At 44.1% G+C, this 25,800-nt stretch overlaps 1 protein-coding gene across 1 annotated transcript in view; it reads right to left on the bottom strand.

The window, feature by feature from the left end:
- LRIG1 (leucine-rich repeats and immunoglobulin-like domains 1) overlaps nt 1-25,800 on the bottom strand; it is a 92,438-nt gene that overhangs the window by 12,323 nt on the left and 54,315 nt on the right. The window contains exons 4-9 of the mRNA XM_010573309.1: nt 19,087-19,224; nt 17,886-18,029; nt 15,457-15,600; nt 14,459-14,602; nt 9,316-9,459; nt 5,374-5,454 (exon numbers count right to left, since the gene is read on the bottom strand). Of these exons, the coding sequence (XP_010571611.1) occupies nt 5,374-5,454; nt 9,316-9,459; nt 14,459-14,602; nt 15,457-15,600; nt 17,886-18,029; nt 19,087-19,224 (795 nt within the window). The remainder of the gene's footprint in view (nt 1-5,373; nt 5,455-9,315; nt 9,460-14,458; nt 14,603-15,456; nt 15,601-17,885; nt 18,030-19,086; nt 19,225-25,800) is intronic.

Here is a 25,800-nt window from a genome sequence, read left to right as displayed (position 1 = left end):
AAAAAAAAATGGGGACAGGGGGGCAGAAAAAGAAGGAACACAATTAGTGTGGCTTTATCTGATATACACACTCAGTGTAAGTCCTGGGAAATCTGAACTGCACGGAGATTAAGAGGGCTGAAGTACACTCGCTTTCTCACTCTTGAAATTAAATCCTTTTATCTGTATTCGAATTTAATAGTGATGACAGCACAAAAGGGAATGTGCCATATCACGTAAAAAGGCAGGTTTGCTCCAGTGCTTGGAAACCAGCTTGCTGAGTAACAGAAGGTCCCCTCTATTCTTTGCAGGATGGCTGTAGATAGGATTAAGTGCAATGACAGTTTAACAAGATTTTGGTCTCTCCCTGCAACACTTTTCATTTCTGACTTCTTCCCAGATAGTAAAAAAGTGGTAGTTTATTCCCTGCTGCTTGGCCTGAACAGATATCCACACACAGGGCCTGAGGGCTGTCTCTTGGCTGCACGTTTATACAGCAGCTAACTGAAGTGACTGCCGACTTCCTTCCTTGGCTTATTATAAATATAACAGCAAAGGAATATAATGCAATAAATAATAGTCGAGTGGTAATTTCAAGGGGCAAAAGGAAGAAAAGGTAATGTACAGGGCTGAGGAGTGTGCTTGCTCGCATCTGTGACCAGAGAGCATTCCTCCCAATCAGCAGACAGTGCTATGCAGTGGCAAGAGGGGGACTATCAGCAGGCAACAGCCAGCTGGAGCGATCACAGCCAAACTGCTATCTGCAAAGTAACAGTTCTCTATAAATATTGACCAGTGGTGATCAGTCAGGGGCAAGGTTCATGCAAAATGGATAGTCTCCTCACTTGTTTTAATAAAACATTCACCAGTGTCATTAATTAGGAAATGTTTTCCTTCTCCAGGTCCTCTCTGTCTAAGGTTTATCTTCCAGGTGCATCTTTTATCACTGCCTGCTTCACATGGTACCCAGGGCAAGTCATCATTAACACCTCAGGTAAAAAACGGGCACATGAGTTTTCCTTCAAGATTTTTCCTTCAATACAGGGTGCAACCTATATCTGCACCCTAAAAGGCTCTAAAACTATGATGGTCCCACTGCTTCCTACCAGCTGGGGAAAGGAGGCTGGGGTACAAGATGGAGCACGTGCAGCCGTTACACCAGCAAATACACTTGCAAGAGCTTGTTAGGGCTTTCCATAAAGCACCCGTCAAATGTCGGGGTAATTTGGTGTCTCAACACTAGCACCCAGAAAGCCCAGTTTCTGTGCGGATGAAGCAGCAGATGCCACAACAGGTAGAAAGGAAAATTTGGGCTCATCACGGTTACAATAGTGAGGATTGAGACTGTATCACCACCTGCCCTTGCAGCCTGTTGTCTTTGGAGAGAATTTGGGTGCCTGCCACTGAGCAACACTATGATCCCAAGTAGGTCCTCATAAAATCAATCACCCTGATGGTTGTACTGCTGGATGAGCCACCACTCTAATTCCTGAGTAGACAGGAAAGGCCAGTTACTCCGAGCTCCATACAAAAGGTCTGTGCCCTCAGAATCACAAACCTTACCATTCTAGAGCAAAACACAAACAAAAGCTTCAGGCAGTGTCCCTCCAAGCCTCCACAGTGAGACACAGACTTGAAGCCCGTTCTTATGGGCAGAGTTAACTTGGTACAAAACCACAGTTGAATTTTCAGAGCTGTGTCCCTTCATTAATTATTTGATAAGAGGTGAGAATAAAGACAGCTATTGTAGGTACGCTGGTGGCTGCAACCTGCTTTATCAACAGTATCGTTCTAAATATCTCCAGTGAGTTTTACTGAGTTCCTTGTTACAGCACCAAAACCAGGGTATCAGAGGTCCTATTTATTGCATGGCAGTGTGTGTGGCTTTTTGCTCTAGGTGAAATACCCCAAGCACCAAAGGATGAGTGCAATCATGTGTACCATCATTTGGTAAAAGGGATGTTGTATTTATGAAGGCTTTGAAAAATCCATTAGAATGATTAATATAGTAAATAATTTACTATACGCAAACTCTGGTCGTATAGCTGCATCCATACAAACTAATATCTGGAGCCATATTCCCAAATGAGGGTGTTATGCTGAACTTGGGTTTGATAACTGGAGATTTCTGTTTATTGTTTACAGTGGATCTTGGACTTTGAAAATCGGATATACTAATTATATCTGTTTATTTATCTGTGCAGAGATAAGCAGTATATCTGGGGATGTGAATACACAGTGTATACACCACTTGTAGAGGTGCATACAATTTTATGGCTATATACATAAGAAATACATAAACACACTGGTAATAAAGCCATGCCCCAGCAAACTCATTAAAATCATTACGCCTTTCAAATTTCAATTAACCACTTCTCCAATTCTGAAATAGTTTGAACCCAGCGGCCCCCTTCAAAGGAGTGCGGCACGCTGGAATGCAAACGCGGCGGTATGCAGCTCCACAATTAGCCTGCTGCTGCAGTCCAGAAACGCTCCTCCACTGTCAGCAGAGCTAGGCGCAAGCATGCTCTCCCAGTGATTGCATAAGTGTAATTACACGCTAAGCACGCAATTCATTAGAAAGCAGCATTTTCTCCTCCAGCCAGTTTTGCACCTGCAGGAAGATCTCAGTCACTGAGTGAGCCATCAAAAAACCGGTTACATTTAGCAGCTTGAATAATTAGGAAACTCCTTGTTCCCCAGCGATTCCACTGATGCTTTTTATGCTTCGGTGCTTCTTGACTCCCTCTTTCTTGAAGCAACATTTTAATTTAGGCCTGTGCTCTCCATCCTGCAGAGCTTCATATATAATTCAGAGAAGGCTAAAGTGACTAGCCTCCCCTCCTCTCATTTTAACACCTTCATTTCAGCAAACAACCCTCTCTGTGCTAAATCCTTTCAGAGGCTAATCTGTGCCAGATCAAAGGGGAACAGCTTTTAAGGCAATCTCCACAGAGCTGAGGTGATTATTAATTCATTAGAAGGTCTCCTCTGAAGTGCCCATTTATTTTTTGTATGCTAATGCATTTAAAGCTGGTTGACGGTTTAAACACAGGCCCTAAATCACGCAGTGAAATGTTTGCTGTAAAGGTTGATACTTTATTTACGAAAAAATCCTGCCAGAATGATACTCACTTCAAGCCTTAGATGAAATTACAAGTTTGGGATTTACGTGCTGATGAGCTAAAACAGACCTGAGCAGATCCCTTTAAAAGTGACCACTCCCGAATGTCCCCAGAATGCCTCTAGAAATATAATGAAATAATCTCATGTTCTGAGGGTTTTTCTAGCCTTACATTCTGGCTGACAATGAATGATCCCAGCAACCTGTCTGTCCCACAGCAGGTTCACTCTGTTAGGTAATCAAACCACTCCTGTCTGCCCAAGACCAACCTGATCTACACGCTCTTCCATGCTATGAAATTCGCTGTGATCGCCCCCACAAACCATGGGCACATGTCCTTCCCTGCATTCAGCCAGACTCAGAACTGGCCCAAGTCCATGTGCAATGAAAGACAGAGGTCAACAACGTGAAAAAAGATGCAAACCTGGCTTCTTTAGACTTGCGCAAGCCCTTGCCGCATCCTTTGCTACTGGCAGACAAAACTAGCCATCTTTTGAAGCCGTTCCTTTTGCTGGATGATAAACATCAGATCAGGCCATGGCTACTTCACAGGGGAGTGATAGCTGCTCTGCCCAGAGCTCCGAACAGACAACTCGCACAACCCCGCAGGCTGCCTCTGCTCCCTTCCTTCCTCCTCCCGCTCCTTGCCGTAAGTCCTGGCCTCTGCCTGACCCCCACAACTCATCAGTGCTCATTTCTCCTGGTTGCTGAGTCAATCCTTTTGCTGAACTCTTTCCCTCAACGCTGTCTCCTCTGGCTTTTTCACCTCTCTCCTGTTATCTGCACACAGACTTTCTAACATATCCCGACCACCACTTTTGCTCCCATGCCAGTGGCCATGCTGGAGGGATGCCCTGCGGTGGATGTCCCACTGGGACAGCTCTCTCTCCCCGCTCTCTTCCCTCCACCTTCTCTCCCTTGTCAAAGCAGCACTACAGACTCTCAATCCTCCAGCCTGCAAATCCCTCTGGACAAAGCCTCTGCTCCCACTACCATTCTGGCTGCTCACATGGTTGCGCTGGTTTCTTCAGACAAACCAAAATCTTCAGCAACAGAAGTCAAGGACTCTACCACCCACTGCATCTGCTCCTCTGCCTTTTTTCTAGCAACTTGTGGGAATATTTCCCAACTCCCTGTGCACGGCAACTCCTACTGGCCTCTCTCTCTCCCATACTTCTTCTACCTCCCTGCCTGACTCCCCCAGTTGTTAAGTCCTTTTCTGCCTTCTCCCTCACTTTACTTGCAGCTACAACTTGGTTCCCCTCTCCTTGGATCCAGTGACTCCCCTCAACAATGATCAAATGCCGTCTGTGTCTGTGACTTCAAATTTTTCTTCTCCGTCTAAGCATTACATCCCCAGGAATCCTGCCATGGCTCTTCCCACTCCCCCAGGAGTCTCTAATGAGAGCACGACAATATACCGCCTGCCAGGATTCATTCTAGCCATCTGCTATCCATCGAGGTACTTTTACTGCACCTCTGGCTGTGCCATCTCAGCATCAGAGACAGCATGATGGGGGGGTGCTGAGAACTTAAACAAAGGCAAGAGGTAATGATTAGAAAGACTCTTGATTTGTCACAAGCCATCAGAGACTTCTCTGACAGGACTGATTTATATAGCCGATTTCAAATGGAATACGAACAAGTACAGAGCAATGTGAAAATACTTGCAAAGGCCAAGCAAGCTATAAACATTTGCAAGGCGCATGCTTGCCTTAGGTTTCTTTTTATCTCTTTAAGAGCCTATGCCCCATGGTGCCTTTAATTGTCACTGCACATGGAAGCAAGCCCAAAAGATCACTCTCAGAGTATCCCACAGAAACGAATCCTGTTTCAATCCTCTGTTGTAACAGGAAATGGGGTGATTTTTCTCTTCTGTTTATTGTCATTTGCTGCATCAATCAGTGCTTCGCTGAAGATTGCAAGGGGTCTTTTTTGTTGCTGCTTGTTTTCAGAAGCGAGGAACAGTTGTGCTGAGTCTTACAGATGAAAACAACTTAAGTTACTCTCTCCTGTGTCTCTGAACTAACTACAGCATGTGGCACCATCTGTTCATCGCTTTAAAAGGACTATAATCACCTCATATCTGCTTAGAAACACAAGTGCTTGATAACCACATTTGCACTCTTGCAGTGAGCCTGCAAAACTACTATGTCTCAGGTTTTATCTTGTTCCAAAGGGAGGAAGGCTGCGTTGGAGGGGAGAGACCCACCACCACACAAGCACACAACACAACGGCTTTGCAGAACTTCAAACCCAGGAATACTCACAGCTTGCTTAGGTTTTCTAGGCCTGTAAAGGCTCCATTGGTATCTTCTATTGTGCCTGAGATGTCGTTGTGGTCCAGTTCCCTGGGGAGAGGACAAGAGAGATCTTGTAATTGGTGTCTTAGTCCTAGGCTCATCGTTAAAAAGAAATGGAAGAAAGTTTGGAATGCCATACGAATAGCTTCCCATTTTCTTCTGACAGCTATCAGAAAAAGCAGGGTCCTGCAGCAAAGCAGCGCTAATCACTTTTCCTGCACTGAGCCATGCTGAGATGGTGCATTCCAAAAAAAGCCCTGGCTTTTTCCTAGCTGAAACCCTCTTATTTCTGAAACAGCAGCAGTAGCAGATAGCTACTTTTTAACAAGTAGGTTTCAGACCTTTTCTAATTCTGTGCATCCAAACAAAAGGAGGAAAAAGAAAATAAAGTCCCCAAACTAAGCTGAAAGAAACAGCTGTCCTTAAATGCTACTATCATGAATTAAGATTAACCTTGGCTATTCCAATGTATACATGTATTTATCTATAGCTATATCTTAGGAAGATGATTTGGTGTATTTTCTATGAAGTTGCATTTTTTTCTGGCAATGAACTGGAAAGCTCAACAAAGGAAAGCACCATCATCCCTACACAAGTCTAACTCTCTGTATAACCACTTTTTTAAAAAAAAATGAGTAAGAATTCCTTTTTCACAGTTAGCTTCTTTTGGCTTTCAAATTGACCATCAATTACAAAAGTCAAAGAGGTCTGAAGAAAAACAAGCACACAGAACAAACAGAGAGATCCACAAAAGCTGTTTAAACAGTCTGTTTAAAAATCCTTCCCTCCTAGCTTTAATTCCAGCTAGCAATGAATACCCAGCAACACAGACAGAAATTTATCATTTCTAACGTTAAGTAAAAAGAAAGGAAAAATAAATAGTCTTTGTTGGTTTTGTTACATCACTCTGATTTAAAACCTGGCAAAACCCAACAATAAAGCAAACTTAACCATCCAGATAACCCCCTGAACCCTCGGGTACTCCTTTCGCACCTTTTGAAGATTATTATCAGAACATTTCCAGTTTAAAAATATTAAGACCAAAAAAAGAAAAACCAAAGCCCCCTGCATTTTGCAACATTCCAGACACAGGCATCATAATGTAGCTCCTGGGCTACGGAGCACAAATACACAAGAACAGAACAGAAATTAAAAAAATCCCAGTTTCAATATTGGCATGCTTTTCCCCAGCCGAGATGGGGCTGAGACTTTTGCTCTCAGTACCTAAGCTGGCTGCAGTCTTTACTTGTTTCTCAGCTTTGGTGTGTGAACTAAAGATGTGAAGGGAGATGGCCAAAAGCCACAATTCCTCTTTCTCAGCTGGCTTCAGCGTGAGACCTGAATCTCACATCCCTGGGGAGTCCTGGACTAAGCCAGCATCATTGTGGATGTCAGGGCGATCCGTGGGTTCATCTATGCCAAAGGGATGGATAAAAACTCAACATCCCTGCGGGGTGTGGGCGCACATAATGCTGTGGTGGCATAAGAGACAAGTCCAGGAGAGACGCTTTGATGTGCTGACATTTTCAGCGCCATCTGAGTGGGGCAGGAGCAAATACATCCTCCTGGAGCTAAGTTTCTACGTTTCCCCTATGGTTGCCAAGCCAATGCCTGTTGTTCTGTTTGTTTTTTAAGGGCAAATCCCTTCTCAGACATTTCTCCTCTTCAGCTCCACCACGGGCTACTGGTCTTTGGACCAGCAAACCCTTTCCCATGGCAGACACAGACAAGTGGGAACAGCCTGTAGGACCTCTCCGACACACGCTTTTATTAATTGACTGCCACACATTGTGTTTTCTTAAAAAAGGAAAAGAAAATGGTATTGCTTGTTCATCCAGAGGCAACTCAAAGGTTTAGTGTTAGAAAGGAGGAATAAAAACCTTTTTAACAAATGAGTGAAAATAGAGGGAGAGAGAAAAAGAGTGGGGTATTTTGGCCTAGGTCTCTTTGTATTCAAACTCCTCTCCCAGCCTCTGTTGCCAATTTCCTATTCTTTCTGGCTGGCTGAGCTTGAATGCTCACAGCCTTGTTAATCATTGTGCTCCGAGGTCTCTGGGTCTGACCTCTATTTGAATAGCTCCACATTTCAGCAGTTTCACACCCACCAAAGGCTCCCCAACAATAGGCCATAATTAAAGCATGCTCGGGTCTTTTTCACCAGGTGCAGGACCCAATAGGCCTTTCTCTTTATTAAATTAGAGCTCGCTCACACACTCCCTCTCTGCCTCCCCCCTCTGCCCTAGACATAAAAGAGGCTCCACATTCACTGCAGAGCAAAGAGAACTACCAGCTCCCCTTCCCCTCCATTTTTCTTTGGAAACCTTTAGTTCCGCTCTTGACAGCTGCCTCAGAGAGGTCCCCTTCTGAATGCCCAGTGGCTGAAAGGCTTTGGCTTAAGTTTAAAAAAGGGAAAAAAAGCAAACAAAACCCAAACTCACTTTCCAGTCACTTCCTTCACTGTGAACTTCAATAAAGGAGAGAGTAAGATGCAAAAAGTACTGTGAAGAGGGCAGATCTCTCTGTTCCCATTTCCTTTTAATTACTCAGGCCACAATAGGCTTCTGAAGAGGAATAAAAGTATCAAAGTGCGGTTTTTTCATCTGAAGGAAGAATTAAATCAGCCTGCTGAACTCAACCAGCCTGGGAGCATGGATGGTGCTATAACACAGATTGTGAGAACTTTGTGGTGTGCCAGAGGAAGGTGCTGAGCCCACAGCCTTTGGAGACAGAAGGAGAGCAGCCAGCAGCTCAGCAGGTACAAATAAGGGAGACAGGGGCAACACAGCTGCAGGAATGGACAATTACTAGAATTAGATTCTCCATCTTCTGATGTTTCTAAGGCAAGCCCAGATGTACTTCAATCTAACGGAGCTTTTGGGTTTAATAGTGTATAATAGTACAATTCTACAGCTGGCATTCCAGAGGAGGTCAGATTACCTAATGATCTCTACTAGCCCTAAAATCTTAGAAGTTGGTATCCAGACTAGCAAGCTCATTTCCAGTGCCACATTTCCAGGTATTATGTTGTGTCAGTCACTTTAAAATAGAAATCTCTGGTAAATGGCCATAGCCACCACTGGATGGTTCATGTGCAATTCAGTATTAGGGCGCATGAAACTTTCCTCTTGATAGCATGGCTACTTTGTTGTTGTTCGGGGGTTACCATGAAAATCAGAGCAACAGAACATTTCATGACCCAAGTGAGCCCAATTCTCCATTAAAGACTTCTGGTTGCTCCCATGGTTGGACCCAAGTCTGGTTGAAGCTTCATGTGCTGTTAATGCTTCTGGTATAATCAGATCCCAAACCCAACCTCTGAATTTCTTTGTGGTTTTTTTTTTTTCTTCTTAATACTGTGTCAGCCCACAATTTTATATTTATTATTCAATTAAAAAAAAAAAAAAGAAGTAACAGCATGCAAAAATGCTCGATAGCACATTTAAGCGGATATTCAAACTTCCAGTGTTGTCAGTGGAAGGAATCATTTCCTACTCCTCCTGAGTGCAGAATGACCCAACAGAAACTGTCCTTTCCTAAGAATTTTAATCAAAGTCAATATGATAGCAAGAGAAATTCTGCTGTTAGCTGAAGGACTGAAACCTCAGGGATTTTTGCTCAGCTGGGCTAGATTCAGGATCCTGTCCTATGTTCTCATGATTTTACTCTGGAGCCCTCTACTCTGAAAGCACCCTACAACACTGAGAAGTCCAACTGCAATTCTCCTAACTGCTCTTAATTAAAAAGTACAAGTTCACTGAAGTTGAATAATGGGGTAAACACAACAGCTGCTGAAGACAACAGAGCAGCGTGTAGGGAAGTTTGACACTGAGGACACAGGCACCCAAAGCAACCGCAAAGCAGAACAGAGGGAAGATGGGTGTTAGCTGACAAAAGCTGGGAGCAACTTACAGGACACGTAGGTTTTTGAGTCCCTTGAAAGCACCTTCTGCAATATGATTGATGGAATTGTGGCTCAGTCGTAGTACGTGCAGTCCCCCAAGGTCTGCCAAGCTTCCCTCATCCAGCCTGGTTAGGTTGTTGTAAGAGAGTATTCTGAGGAAAAAAACCAAAACAACAGCCCTTGTCAATCCAACCAGTATTTTCCAAACTTGTCTGTGCCAATCAGTGCCTGCCTCCCACTACCACCTTACAAAAGGCAATGTGTACTGGGTGGATACATAACAGATTGACTAGGAAATAAGACTGCAGTCTGCAAATATTCCCACAAGATACCCATGGGGCAGCCCAGATGACCATAAGGGAGCAGGAGGCATTTGGTACCCAAACATAGGGAAGGCTTCTGTACAGGCAACAGAGAGGCTCCTCCAGAAGTGAACGAGAGCAATAACCTAATACACATGCTGTCAGTTATGGCGGGGACGAGCTAGTCTTTCTCCTGAACGGCTAGGTTAGGGTCTGGGAACACCACCCCTCCTCAGTCCCCTGGTTGTGTTCAATCCTCACTCCCATTTGGACTCCCGCCAAGGCTTACAGGAAAAAGCAGTTCCCTCCTTCCCCACGCCCTGCAAGGTGGAGAGTGACGTCAAACAAGACGGATTTTGAAGTTCACATGCGCTCTTGGCAGGGTACAAACTTCTGTATTCAGGAGGTGTCTTATCGTTCTGCACTTGTGCACAGCAAGCCCCAGGCGTCTGGGTGTGGGTGTCTCCACAGCCTGCTCCACCCCACTCCAGAGCCAAAAGCATTTCACCATAAGGCAATTGAATGCTTCCTTTCATGCAAAGGAAGGAGGAATCTATTGTAAACCAGCCGCCTTCCCTCCCGCTCCCCTTTGTCAGAGTGTACAGTCTGCTTGAAATCTTCTCCACTTAAAAGTGACTAATATCGGAAGATTGGGTTTTTTCCTAGTTTTCCATCCATCTCTTCCCCTTGCCTGTATTATCTCTGGTTTTGGAGATTTTTTTTTTTTTTTTTTAAGCGCTACTCCTGTTGCAGTTTGGAAGCTGGTAGGAAGAAGCTGCAGTTTGGAAGCTGTTTTTCTCTCCCAGCCAGGGTGCAGATGAGGCTTCTGAGATCTGACACTGAAGGCAGGCCATGGGAAGCTACAAACCATTGCAGACACCTCACACACTACGCAACCACCTTCTATGCAAGCAGTAAAGCTGCAGCATTGCTGATGTTGAAGGCCAACTTGGCTCATCAAATGAGGGACCTCCTGGGGTAGCAGCAGGCAGAGTCACTGGTCAGTGACCTTCAGCCTGAAGCATTCACCCACAGCTCCCTGCTACGAGTATATTCCTCCTGATCTCTGGATGTCACTGCAGCTGGGTCAGCCCTGCAGGGCTACTGGCAGGTGAGTGTGACCTGCAGTAGCCTCAGCGCTAAGTTGCCTGCACGCTGACATGTGGGGTATAAAAAGTGGCAGTCATCTACATACCACTGCTCACATTTTCTCAAGCTTATCTCTTTACAAAGGGCAGTTGCATAGGATTTTTGCAAATACCTTAGTGACCTGGGAGCACAAGTCACTTCAAAAGATGTCAGGGTTTGGGCTGCTAAACTTTTCAAAAAGTGGAGTCATGCAGCTTGAACAAGCACCGAAATCCCTCATTGTACAGACAACAAGAAAAAAAAAACAACCAAAAACTCACTGCGTTCCAAACCTCCAAATTCCTCTTCTAGTACTGCCTGTTAATGAGTCTGCTTAAAAATGTGTCTAGGGCTTGCATGAAAGTTACTGCAAAGCCAAAACCTAAGTCAAAACAGACACATACTCTGAAGCACTGAGAGTGTCATTAACTTGGCAAATGAGCTGCCTATCTTTTAGCTGTGTGAGTAGGCAGAGGGCAAGCTTTGGAAAAAATTCAGCAAAGATTAATGAGTTTGAAGAAGGTATGGGACAACATACTTTCATTCCTAAAGAAGTTGTAGTGTTAGTTATGAAGAACTGGCATCCGGTCAAAATTATGTCCTCACCTGCGATTAAAGAATTTGGCTTAAAAAAAAAAAAGCCTTCAAAAGTAATCCTAAACCTGGCTGAGAAAAAAAATTGTTCCTTTTGATTCTACACAGAAGAGTTCACGCCACAGCTGGTGAAGGCATGTTACCTCTGTTCGTTCTGACGCCACCTCAAGATGGATGGACAGCAGCAGTATTTAGAGGACTCTCTCAATGGCTGCAAACAGATGGAAGGTTTCAGGAACTAATACACCTGGCAGTGACTTCCTTCAACATGTAAGGGCTCTGCTTCCTGCCAATGGGACAGGCCAATTTGCAAAAACGGTACGTTTCTCTCCTCGGCAGTTTAGATTATCTGGATTGAGGGAAATCAGCAGGTCTCTGCTGCTTCCCCTACCTTGTCATTTCTCCACCAGTGAGAAATCACTGGAACAAACAAGTGCAAATGTTTATCTACACAGCCCTTTTGGCCAGGCGAGGAAGTGGGAGAGCAGCACGCCAAAAGTGATATATAAAGGGGTTAACCAGAAACCTGTTGTGCAGCTGGGGCTCCTGCTGCCAGACAGTTCTGGACCAGGTACATCTAACACATTTCATTCCCATTGACCAAACTACAGGTAAGAAGTGAAAGGAAAGACCCAGCAGCCAAGTCATCATTTACCTCTGATTAAATCCTATGCTCCCACTGTGGATTTTTCCATGATGTTGATGGCCTAGCACCTGACTGGTGAATACAATCAGCCCTTTCTCATGCCCATAACAAGGCAAGAGCTCTCTTTCCTTGTTAGCTTTTACATCAGACCACAGCCTTCAGGTCATGTTTTCTCCCAACAACTAAAGGAGAGACAACTCATCCTTCAGATGACCACCTCCTTCCTTAGCACAGATAAGCAGGGGTCTAGCCACCTCTCTTTCTTCGGTCAAGGTCTTTGAAATTAATTCCCCGTACAACCAGAGACAGTGCTTTCTGATAACTGAAACCCAGCAGATTTAGCAATAGGGGAGGTAAGCAAGGATCTTTTAGTAAGGAATGAAACATGCACATTCAAAGAAGTGCACAGAGGCAGCCTAGATGTATCTAGCACTTCCTTTCCTCACCCTTCAATTTCAGAGCAGACCACTCCTACAACTCTTTGGCTGTGAGAGTTTCAGTTAGGAGTATCTGATGGCTCCCTGCAGCAGCCTTACCCTAAAGGCAACACCTGCAAGAGCTTGTAATATTTTGCAGAGATGTGTGCTAACACCCACATAATCGCCTTTCAGATCTCACCTAATGTCGTCTCTGGCCTCACACTCTAGCACAATCCTGTTTGTCAGGCTGAGCATGCCCCAGTGGCTCCTACCACCTCACACCACCAGGCATTCTCCAAATCTACCCCATTCTGCACCAGCGCAAGCGAAGCCTGCACTGGGTTTCTGCAGTTACTGCAGAGGATGGCCTCTAAGGCAGGACAGCTCACCATTAGCACTACTTGTTGGCAAGAGATCCCAATCCATACCTGACAAATAAAGGACTCAGTATGACGTGCAACCTCCCACCTAAACCTTGAGGGTTTGCAAAGACAGTGTCAGGTAGAAAAGACAAGCATAGTTCTCCCTAAATAGTTCTGATGTTAGCTCTGCAAGATGCAAATTGGGGCTTACCGATCCCATCCGAGCCCAGGCTGAAATAAAGCTCCAACACAGGCACCAGATATTGGGTTCCCGAGAGCAGAAAGCTCCCAGAGCTGTGCTACTAACACAATGCAGTGATCTGAATTTGGCTATTCCAGGGATCCAAGTGTGAGTGCCCCTAGGAAAGCAGACTCCCCTTTTTTGATGCCTCAGATTTAGGCAGGCCACAGGGAGAGCACGGTGCCGATTCTGATCTGTTGCCTTGAAGATTTCTCCACTGACACTTCCTTAACCTAGTAAAACATCACTTGAGAACCTGCACACGAAGGAACAGTAGCTGTCTACAGCACTGTGCCAAGCAAAGGAGCCCTTTAGGCACAGACAGTTTCACAGCAATTTGAAAAATTAGTTAATTAAACAATCACATATGTATTTAAGTAAAACCAAAAATAAAATATGTCCTTGTGCCTCCCAAAAGTAATCCACATCTGAATGAATAATTTGGGTTCAGCAGAAGATCACAGCTGGTCACTGGGCTAACACATTAATTATACAGCTTCTAAACTTAAAGGAATGACATGTGTCATGTCTACCTATCTCTGAATCCACATCCCAAAAGATTAGGGATTCACAGCTGGGTAGGCAGATACCTACCTTTAGTCGGAGTTCAGAGTGAGGCCTCTGAAAGCAGGAAGCTGTTTTACCGTACTGCTTTTTGGTGGATAGGAGAATGCCTAACAATAACAAGAGATTTCCAAGAACCAAGCAGAATAAATTACAGTTCCACTAACCACATGTCAAGTTCTCCAAAGAAAAAAATGAATCTTTCCACAGTTCCACCAAGGGGATGACAGCTACTTCTGTAAATACTGCAAGCATCCACGTGTGCCTCTTCAAAAAGGCATTAAGCAGTGCCACAGACCCAAAAGATGCTCTTCTGGGGCTGTCCTCAGCAGCAAGGCTTTCTTTCGTTTATCAAAAAGACTGTATTCACAGCTGGAAATCTCAGGAGAGCAAAGTCAATGTATTTACTTTTCAACAACTGAGCCCTACAGGAAGGGTAAAGTGTAAACAGGAGAAACAAGGAGAACTGCCTTTAAAGGGCCAAATCTCTGCTGGTTAAAAACGTGATTGTTCTTTGTAATACAGAGGATAAAGCAAAGCTTCCTTCAGGCTGTACAGTCATTATATAGCAAGCTGTGCATGTCTTGTAACTAGCTAGCTAAAAAGCATTGGCAAGCCACAGATCACAAACTCTCCAGGTCTTTTGGCACTGTATACTTTTAGTGGGTTCTAGTCTTTGTTTCTGGTGCAAACGTATTTTTAAATCAGGTGCTCTGAAGGTCATAACATCATGAATAAGGGCATCACTTAGGAGGCTGCAGTTCCTGCATTTCTACAGGTTGGTATAATGGGAGCTGTAAGCCACGTGATTGGGAAAAATCCTTACTCCCCTTTCCTGCCAATGTTAGATTAGCATCAAACCCCGCCCAACCAACCACAACAGAAACCAACTTACAGTTCATGCAGCTTCTGACAGAAGCTCCAGCCATCAGGGTTGATGCGTGATATGGAATTGTTACTGAGGTGAAGCTGGTGCAGAGATGAAAGGCCATAAAGAGAGCCACTGTTTACTTCTGTCAGGCTGTTATACTCCAGGTGGCTGTAGAAAAAAATCAGAAGGAATTGACAGATAAGCAAATGGTCAAATGCTGAAGAATTTCCAACAAGGATTGGGATTTTAGCCATTCCTACGCACCTTTCTACATACCCATGTGGACACATGCATGTGTGGGCATTTCCTGTGCAAGTGAAGGATAGAAATTCAAGGACAACACAAAGGAAATGCCCAGAATGAGCTGTGACCGCAGAGGTACGCTCCACTGCAAGTAAACTGGGCTTAAAGCATCCCATCCAAGTTTGTATTTGCGGAGTCTTAGTTGTGTGACAGCAGCGTCCAGAAACACGCTGCCTTGATCACTTATGACCTCGCAAACACACTTGAAAGCCAACTGTGTTGGAAATTTCAAGCATTTCTCTGCAATAACTATTCAATTTGTTCTCTCGTATGGAAAGAGCACATCCCTGAGATAGGCCAGCTTGATTTCTAGGTATCCCAAGAGGCAGAATAATCAGGTTTGCAACACAGACTGTCCATGTATCAGTCAAAACAAATTTGCAGAAGCCAGAGGAGCTTTTATTTAAAGACCAATTGAGATCTTACTGAATGTTCAAAATTGTTGAACTGTCAAAGGAATACTGCCACAGCTTGAAAAACGGGACTTTTTTATTGAACTCCTGGTAAAGCCATGAGCTTTAGTAAACTGTGGGTCAACTACACAGAAGCTGCTGTAGCATGGCAGAGCTCTGTGCATGCAGGACATACAAGGAAGCATGAGGACTGGCACAGGTGCCCACAGGTCTCTGATGGGAGTCCTTGCTAAAATGCAGAGAAGGACATGATAGCAGGTAAAGTCTAGGCTGTTTAAGGAATAAGAGCCCATCTCTCCAACTTACAGAACTTGCATCTTGGCTAGACCCCAGAAAGCCCCATCAGTCAATTTGCTTATGTTGTTGCGTTGGAGCTTCAGGACTTCCAAGCTGTCCAGCCCCTGGAATGTCAGGCCTTCAATCAGGCGGATGCGATTCCGGTTCAGCTCCCTAAAATCACCAAGGCCATACAAGTTTATTAAATCCCAGTCCTTTCTCACGAAATCATCTGTGCAGCATACAATGGGGACAGCAATGCCAACAACTCCTCTGTCAACGGTTCCCAGGAGACAGCAGAAGCGCACCGGAAATTTTCAATCCCAAAGCTAGCCAGGGAAGTCAGCTGGGTGTGATCGCTTAAATAAACTCACCCGGGGACAGACTTTCACCATAGGGAAATAACAGAGACAGTGCAGCAATTCCTCTTCATCCCTCCTCGCTCTGCATTTCTTTTAAGCCATTTATCCTTTTCATCAATTTTCACACTTCATCTTCTCTCAAGCAGAGACACCATTTGAACCAACACAGTTAAACATCAGCATTATTTCCCTTACAACCCATTGTTTTTACAAGACTTTTAATAGCCCAGTAAAAACGTTCTCTGAAACAAGTGGGTGCCATAAGAACTGTGAACCCAAGAGGAAATTTTATGGCTAAGTTTGAAAGGAAAGCTCTCAGTTTCCCTGACAAACTTCACATTTTTTCCTATTATAAGAAACCAATAAAGAGTGAAATAAGTTGTTTCCAATAACAAGGCAGTCTTAGTATTTTGTATATACAAAGATCTCCAACTTGGTTCATTAAATTTCTTTTTCTTTTTTTTTTTCCCCCCTGGGTGGGGAAGGACTAAATTTCGGGAATACCTGTTTTCTGAATAGCAACGTGAAGGTTTATCATCACAGCATGCTTTACCAACCCATATCAAACAGTCTTATGGACTGCTAGTCCCAGACATACCAGGTGACAACCCAGTTCCATAAAGTCAGTGGAAAACTTCATCGACGCAATGCACTAAAGCTGAAGATAGAGCTTTTAAAATGGATGTCTTTCTGCACATAAAAGACTAACCTAAGGGTAGTTCCCTATTCAGCATTTGTGTTGAAGAAAATGGTGGAGGTTACAACATCAGAACTTGTTTTGGAAAACATGAGGAAGCCATAGAAATTTTAAGCTTACTTTTTAACTGCCTAAAAAAAACAACGTTAAACTTGCACTCAAATTGAGTGTGATTAAAGTCAAGTAAGCAATTAAAAAGTTTGCAGGCCTAGAGACTCTTGCCTTACTGCACTTCCTAGGCTATTAGTGAACTACACTTTGCCAGAAAAAGAACTGTACACAAACTCCACAACACATCAAGTCTGTATAACTTGCAATTCATTCGTGTTTATTTCTAGGGTTAAACAACCAGCTGTGAGACTGTCTTTAAGAGTACCAATTACTCCAACTTTCTGTGAAAACTGCGTTCCTAAACAGATTGAGTTGACTCTCATTTTTATTAGTTTTGCACATGATGCAAACAAACACAGCAGATTACAAGCTCTCAGTCAACGGACAGTAACTTCCAACTGAGAGGCAACAGACTTTCAAGATGCATACGCTGTTGCGTCACACTGTTCAATCCCAAATTGGCTATAAATCCTACATGTATGCAAGCACAAATGCACACCCGTTCTTTAGACACATCTTGGCTTAAGGATTGTCTCTCAAGTGGTTACCATTTAGAGGCATGAGTTCCAACAGCTTTTGTGGACTTTGTTAACAGACAGAGGTTGACCTTTTGCCTAGCAAATTTGATGGAAACACTGCAACAGGCCTCAGGCTGGGCCCATTTCTCCAACAGCAGCAGAAGGGAAAAGCTAAACCATCAGTGCTACTATTTTAAACATAAAGCATATTTATAGCTGCAGATGTCTATGCGTCCCCATGCAGCTCCTGCCATACAGACTGCAGGCAGGACAACAACGTGTGTGTTAACTCATCTAGAGTGCTATTTTCTCTGCCCAAATATCACCGCACAGTTTAACAACCTTCCGTCATTGCTTTTTTATTGCCACATAAAGATACCTGTGTGGTCTTGAAAAACTAACGTGGTAGGTGAGCCCTGTCACTCACAATAGAAACATCTTCCAAATCTCTCTTGTGTCACAGACGCCAGCAGCTTTCAAGGGAATGGATTTGTCTTATGCTGTCAAGTGCACAAGATGCTGATGTCTGCTGCAGCATCCCTCCCTTCCCACCTGATCAAAAGAATGGCCTGAAAAGCCAATAGTTACAAGACAAGAAGGACCCTCTCCCAATGTGTTTTACTAGGTGCTGGCAGAGGTCTACTGCACAGTGTATTCTAAGTTTTATAGATAGCAGGTGAGGAAGGGTGACATTTGGTGTGCATATCCTCAGGGACATTTTGTCTCCATAAAGTGTGGCTGAGCTTAATTAAAGTGTACATTTCTACTCACAGTTGTATTAGCCGGGGTAGCCTGAACGCCTTGACAGGAAGCTGAGTGATTCTGTTTTTACTCAGACGAAGTGTTAGCAGGGACCGTGACAGACTATCAAAAGCACCAGGCTCCAGGGTGCTGATTCTGTTGCTCCCCAGGTAGCTGCAATAAATCACAGCAGAAAAATGAACAGTTCTGTCAGAAATCTCCTTTTATCAGCATTTAGTTGGTCTCCAGACAGGCTGGTGAAATTACAGCGGTGGCTTCAAGTCAGTTGGATTTCTGGTTGCACAAAGAGCACAGTGCCTTTCCCAGAGCCATGTGACAAATGTGGAGAAGTGCTGCACACTCCCAGGAGCTCCTTGATACCCTCCTACTTCAGCAAGGCAATTTGGAGTGGAAGCCAGAGATTGGAGAATACTCCAGTGCAGCATGACTCTATTCATTCCCCATTTTTCCCTCAGCATCTGTCGCAGGGCTCTTTCTTACTTGGACCCTAGTCTTAGCCACAGAGACTGTTTTTACAGGACAACAGGCAAACATCAGTCACAACACCACTCTCTTATATCCTCTTACAACCAGGGGCAGAAACTTAGGTGCAACCTTTAACGCAAGCAGATTATCTGTCTGCACCTCTTCAAAAGTACCTAAAATACAGATTATTTTATGTTTCCTGGAAAAGGCAAACACCTCTATTGGGAGTGTGTTACTCTGCTTAACCCCTGGCGTTCTTCAAACCACTAATGAGAGATTTCTGTTCTTAACATTCAGTAGCCACTTGAATGATGAAATAGTCATTTCCCCTTCCCCTCTTCCAGATGCACATGGGCTGATCTGGGAAACAGCACATATACTTCCCACTGGGGAAGAGACACAGGTCTGCTGCAGACAGTTCTTCTGGCTTCTAGTTCTCCAGCTGTAAAGACACCCACACCCAAATGATGCAGGATACCTTTCCTCTGTTACAACATTCCCACGCAACACGATTAATAATAATCTGCATTCTTTACAGATACATCAGAAACCAAAAGACAGCTCAAAAAGTAACTTGACAATAGGGACAACGTGCTACCTTCTAATTCTCCTTTGCATTTAAAATCCTGACAAATAACCCCGTACTTTGTATGTTCATTCCCTCTCCTTTTTTTAAAGAAGGTTTGAGGCCCTTTTCTCTGCTGTGGTAACTCAACAAAAGCTGTTCCCAACAAGAAAAACTCACAGCTCCTTTATGTGAAGTCCCTGTGGAAAGCAGCCGTTTCGGATTTCCGTGATGTCATTGAAACTCAGGTCCAACGTTTCCAGGGTAACGTAGGGCTTCAGTTGACTTGCTTCAATGCTGCGGATCCTGTTGTGATGCCTGAAACAGCAAGGAAGAGAAATGGAGACAATTTAGTTCTGTTAGAAAAACAGAAAGACTATCTGAGGCGGCAGCAGACCCACAGGCTGGGCCCCGAGTTCATACACTCGGACCTACGGTGCTTCTTCAACAACTGTCTGAGAAGAAACCCACACCAGACAGACCTTCTCTAATCCCCATGCTGTTCCTATGGCTAGAGAGACTAGCTCAGAGATATTTGCAAGCTTCCAGGCACTTTTTCTGGTATGGTACAAGACGTTTCCCTTCTACAGAACTATTGACTCCATTAATCAGTTTTTCTTCCAGTAATTTGGGCTCGGTCTCCTACAAGCCTGCACTTCTGGAGTGGATTTGTTACATGCAAGGACTGCAGGGCTGGATTTTAATCCCACAGGCAAGGAACACTGATGAATGGTTTAAGCAACCTGCTGATGTTTTACACAGAGGATGGGATTTTCAGAGCAGGAAACAGACAAGTAAATATGATCTCAGCAAAAGTTACAAAACATTGTTTCTTTAATTCCCAAAGATTCTTCTGAAAACTCCCAGCTTTGGACTATGTTACAATGATTTGTAATGTACAAAAATACTGTCAGAGGGCTTGCAAATGTTTACTCATCTTTTGCTACCTCTGTCCCACTGGGCAATTAGGACAACTCTGCACTGCCAGTGCTCTGCCTGAGCACCAACTGCAGGATCAGACCCTGTAACATCACCTGCATTTGCTGCTTTACCAGTAGCAGCCTAAAGGATTCAATCTAATGTTTTTCTTCAGAAAAGGTACTACAAGCTCTCCTCAGGGTTTCCACAGCCACCAAACAGTTAAATACCTCTAGACCTCATCTGTACTCAACAAGGTCTAACTAAAAATCCCATGAGTCCTTTCCTCTGACTGTTTTCTGTCCTGAATCAGTAGAGAGAACAGTAATCAATTAAAAAAATACATTGTGCATTAGTCACAAGAAGTTGAGCACATGCCTGATGTGAATTTAGACCAGTCACTGATATTACTGGCAAGGCTACAAGTGATGCACTCCAAACAGAGACGCTCACCAGACACTTGAGAACTTGCTGAATAATAAGAGATAGTAGAGAGGGTTCAGACAAGTACTGTGCCTTAATCCAGTCGACTACCTACTGAGTAACCAGAAGAGGAGACAACAGCCAGTGAGAGCACTCTTGAATGCAAACCAGGACGTCCCAGCTCTCACGACAAAGCATCAGCTCTTTGAAACAAAAAACTGACGATGAGCCAACCACAGCCTCCCAGGCAGTGAAGCTGATGGGTGTCTAGGAGCCTGTCTTCTCCAGCCTCATCCCCATTTCAGGCTCTCCTACGGGTTCAGACAAGCCCCTTTCAAAGAAAACCTCTCCCACCGAAAGAAAATACCAATAGCACAAGGCAAGGGACCTGCTCCCTGCACTGTGATCTGCTCCTTTACCCTCCCTGTTATTAAAACCAGATTGTTTCACCACAACATTTGCTGGTATCTGTAACAGGAAGAGGGTAAAAACTGCATCCCCAGAACAATTTGCTTTCTGGAGACTCACCCTTTAAACAGCCAGCACACATCCCTCACTTATACTGGGGAAACATTTGCAAAAATGCTGCTTTGACTAAAGAGTTTAAACGCTACTTAATTAATTCAGTGCAGGCTCACAAAACATTAAGGACAAATTTTACACCACTATAGCAGTGTGCTGCTAATGCTATGCAAAAAGGTGTCAAGTAAAATCAAAGGAAAGTCATAACTTATGTCCCCGAACTGGTTATTCCATGGGTTACAGGCACGCAGGTCTCTATGGCCACAAACTGTATAAAATGCAATAATATAGCTACTATTCAAATAACCAATATTCATTTACAACTAGGAATAAAGACTGAATTTTCACATTCATGCACATAGTAAAACAGAGGTCCAGTGAATTTATACTATAGTGAGACTAAAATACAGGAAAATTCACTACACCCAGAATTTTGTGACCTCCATAAGCTGAACACATGGGTGAGGGGGATTTCTTTTCCCTAAGAACTAGTTTCTTTTGCAATGAACTCGATTAGTAGAATCATTAAGTTCTAAAATTTAAATCTTTTTTCCTTCTCAAAAGAAGAGAGTCCATTAAATGTGTGTATGACCCTGACCCAGGAAAGTACCTCAACATAGGCATAAGTGAAAGCAAACACCGAGCGTGTTCTCTGGAGCTCTCCTGAAGCAGGGGCTGTGAATTCAGCTCTGATCTCATCTAGGCTGCGATGGCTGAGATGAATCTGGCCGTAAATTAACAGGAAATGAAGGCTTGTGCAAATGAACGTGGAGTATCTATAAATTACCTGATAGTCCCTGTGCAGGGCAGCTTAGTCTCCAAGGGACTGAGAGCACAGAGTGAGTTTGGACACGAAGTGCTCTTCAGAAGCCAATGTTATTTTTTTGGAGTATTAATATTCCTGTGCTTTAGTTGCTCAATGTATATCCAATCTGCCCGCCTGCCAGATCCCCCAGCCCATCCCAGAAGACAGACCTTAAGAAGGGAAGAAAAGGACAGGAAAGAACTGTATTGTTTGAGCCATGTTTGCAGATTCCAGGTGACTTCTGTCCATTTGCCTCTTGCTTTTCATGTGCTACAGCTGGCAGATTAGATGGATGCATTATTTCACGCAGGAGAAAAACAGACTCCTTTCTCTCCCTCTCTCTGTCTCCTTCAAACATGGGCTGACTCCAAATGTAACTCTCGGCTCCAAACACCATCCCTGGCCAGTCCCAGCTGGGGAATGTCAGACAGTTTGCTGCAAAGCACTGCACCCTCTCAAAGCACTGCACTTCAAACAAAACCAGCCAGGCTGACTTTTCCTATACACAGCATGCGATATGAATGCAACATCATCCAAACTTTTTACTAGCTTGATTACATTTTGTTTTTCATTCTTTCAGCAAGAGCTGAAGTGTGATTTAACCCTTGCTGTTATTACTTGGATCCTTTCAGCTCGTCTGCCTTTGTTCCCAATCTCATCGCAAGGGTGTTTTACAGAAAAAAGACCAGTGACGTTATGACTTCACCACTCCCCTTTAGCAGTAACTGGAAAAGGGCTGGATTTTTTCCCAACTAGCTCCTTAGTTTACACTTCATTGGCTTCAAAGGTGACGGATCAGATTTTAGTACCAAATGCTGAAACCAGGCTTTAAAGCACAAATTATCGGTGCTTCCACAACCAATTTGCCTCCAGGTGTCTTTTCCTCTCCCCACTCCTTAGGTATCACAGCCTGGAAACAGCTTTCCCTGTCTCACTTCAGCCAGTGTTACCTCAAGAGTATAGGGTGACAGGGCTTCAATGCGAGATTGAGCAATCGGAGCTGGGAGCAGGAGCCAAGTCTCTTCCTTTCTATTCCCAGCTCTGGCACTGACTCATCTGCCTTGGGCAAGTTTCTTAACCCCTCTCTACCTCTGGTTTACCATTCTGTATGGGAATGTAATACCAGACTAGGATGATGCAGGATCGCCTTCGCTGAGGACTAAGAATTTGGCGTGAAAGCAGCTCAAGTGAAAAAGAAATCATAGCAACTAAGGAACCCATACAAGTCCATTTGGGCTTGCTTATGAATATGGGAGCATCTGGCTAAAACAGTTGAACTTCCCAGTTCATACCCAACCTCATTTCCCGAAACACTCCATTGCAGCTAACAAAGATCTTGAACTGTAGCATCTTAGTGCCAAACTAAGGTAACTCAAAGTCAGCAATGGATTACTTTCACACTCTGAGCTGCAGGCATATGGCACTTGTTCACGAACCGCTTCACCCTGAGGTCAGCACCAGCTACAGCTGCAAACAGAGAGAGGAGAGCTGAGGGAAGCTACCCTCCAGCCACCACTGCTTAACCCGCCTGCACCCTGGTTCAACACCCCGAGGTAGCGCAGTCTCTTAACCCTTGCACTTTGCACTGCTCTTGAATAGACACCTCAGGATTCCAGGAGATTTGGATTAACCTCAGCCAGCTCGTTGCTGAACCAAGCCCATGAGGACCGCGTCAGGAAGCGAACGCACGCTCTGTGCTCCTCTGGGCTGCTGCAAGACAAAAAAACAAGTGAAATGTTCCAGCGGAGCCAAAGCGTGTTTGGGTTTGCTCTAAGTCGGGAGGGAGCCGAAGGGGGTGGCAGGAAAACAACAGGTGGCGCAAAGTCAAAAGCTTGCAGCATTTCCAGGAATCTCAGCTTGTATTTTAGTGGTAAAGTTACACTTTAATCCTGGTGGGTTTCCTCATTCGAAGCGTCTTTATGAATATTTATTTGATAAACAGGCTGTGAAATATTTTCCACTAGACCTAATAGGAGAAGAATTCACCACCTTCTTTGCAGCAAGCCTGTCCTTTGGAGAACCCTAATCAGTTTAATTTAGACCATGGCTTCAAACTACTTGTGTGAAATCGATGCAGAGAGCAGCGCAAAGACACCGCTTTGTTGTTTGAGCCACATTCGCTTCCCCTCAGCAGCTGCCCATTAGAAAGCTGACAGCGGAAAATCAAAGCAAGCAGACCCTCAGATGGGAATGTATGAGGGGCTTTGGTTGGACTGATTTAAATACAATCAGCACAAAACCTCCTGGTTTAGACAAAGCTTGAATTAAGGCTGCCTTGGCTGCTGGGAGTCTGCAGCACAAATGTTTGGTGTGAACTGAGGCTAAGGCAGGCAGAAGTCACATGCTTGGCCTTCATGTAGTGTCAGCTTACAGAGCTGGCTGGGCTCACGAAAAAAAAAAAAAGCAAGCTGTAATACAGCAAATCTATTAAACCAACACCTGTTACAGGCATCAAAAATAAAATCAAGCTTCAAAAGAGAGCCTCCGCATCTCGGGTAGGGTTCTATTAATATGCCAGCACATTTTCAAAATTAGCATACGAGGGAGATCACAAGACTAGAAACAGATTTAAAAGTTCAGGGTTTGGTTAATATTTCCATACTGGGTAAGTATTGAAGAAACTAAATGCTGGAGCCAGAAAGAGTTATGGGGTTTGCTACTGAAGGACGGGCAAGGTTTGGTGTCAGAGACAGGCCATGCAAAGAGAGCGAGATCAAAGGCACCGTAACAGGAGACGGATCACATACACTGTGACTAACCAACGCCTGGAATTACCTGCCCTCCTCCACCTTCTCAACTCAGAGAAAACAGAGGTCTAAGATTGATCCTCCTAGAAACACTAAGGAAAATTCAAGACACGAGTTCCTAAAATCTCACCTTAGATGATCTGCCATCTGATTTTAGCCCATCACTCCCTACACACAAAAAAATAATAATAAAAAAAAAAATCAAGTTTCAGACTAGAACGCAATCCGAGCAGTTTTCCTGACAAGGATAAAGGGGAACTGATCATCTGGAAGATGTGTTTGTGTTTACAACAGCAGCAACAGAAATGTTTCTGTTTGTTCTGGTCACCTTATTACAATCAATACCTGAAGATTTGTCCCACGTGATTCTTATTAATGTATGGAGAGAAGGAAAGATGAGAACGTCATTGGGACCTGGACATCAGCTTTGACTCAAAAGATCATCCAGTTTATCAATGCAGAACTTCCTATATGATTTTAACTTTTAACTTGTAAAATTTTTTTTGCTTCCAAAGACTTTTATTCCAGAAAAATTCCTCCTCTGTACTATAACTTGTGAAAGAGCTACCTAGGTGTAGCGAAGCTATCTCTACAGCAGAAGATGAAGTAAACATGCAGGTGAGACTCTGGAGATCTGCGGCACACCATCCTCTAGTTCTTCACATGAGATCTTCCCTGAATAACTGAACTGCCCAAAGTGCATAAGCCCTCATGCTTCCCAACTGCCCCGGGAAAGCCCCACTGGCTGTCTGACACTTTGCACTGTCATGTCAGCACTGCCAGGATAATCCATGAGGCTCAAGATTTTGTACCATTACAAGAACGTACATTTTTATCCAACACAACATGCACTGTATCTGCTTATGGCAACAGCCTCACTGTCCATTCAGAGTAAGGCCACATGGGTTATTGTCCAGGCAGGAAGCAAGGATGCATGGAAGCAGCCCCCACTTTTCTCAGATGCTCTGAATCACTCTTTCCCCAAGGAATCCTGGCAGATTCCCAGGCTGCCGCAGATACAGCTCTGTTTGTTCAGGTGCCGGCTGCACACACAAGAGCAGAGCAGTGACAGGCCAAGCAGCCACTGCATTTTAGGGTCAGCCACAAAAAAAAAAGCCCAACCCACCGAACATACCACCAAAAAAACCCCTGGCCTAATTTTTATGGGTATCCTAACTTTCCCTTAAAGGTTTACATGCTCTGTAAGAGGTTTACAGCCTCTGTATGTCAGGATCTTCCCTCTCCCTAGCACTCCTTCAGGAAAAGGTCTTTCTAAGATGCAGCGAATAAAATCCACGATGGTTTTCCATGACTGTTTTTCACTTAAAACCATCATATATAAGCATAAAGCAAGAACAGGCTGATGGAGCTATTCCAACTATATCAAACTATGGCAGAAAGGCTAAAGACATTTCTCTATCTGCTGTACATCAGCTTCAAAACAGATATATTTCAGGCAGCTTTTGTTCATCAGGTTAT

The sequence above is a fragment of the Haliaeetus leucocephalus genome, unplaced genomic scaffold (assembly GCF_000737465.1).
Source record: "Haliaeetus leucocephalus isolate CR32 unplaced genomic scaffold, Haliaeetus_leucocephalus-4.0 Scaffold2, whole genome shotgun sequence".
NCBI lineage: Eukaryota > Metazoa > Chordata > Aves > Accipitriformes > Accipitridae > Haliaeetus > Haliaeetus leucocephalus.
Note: the sequence above shows the minus strand (reverse complement) of the source record. Positions and strands in the feature narration are given on the sequence as shown.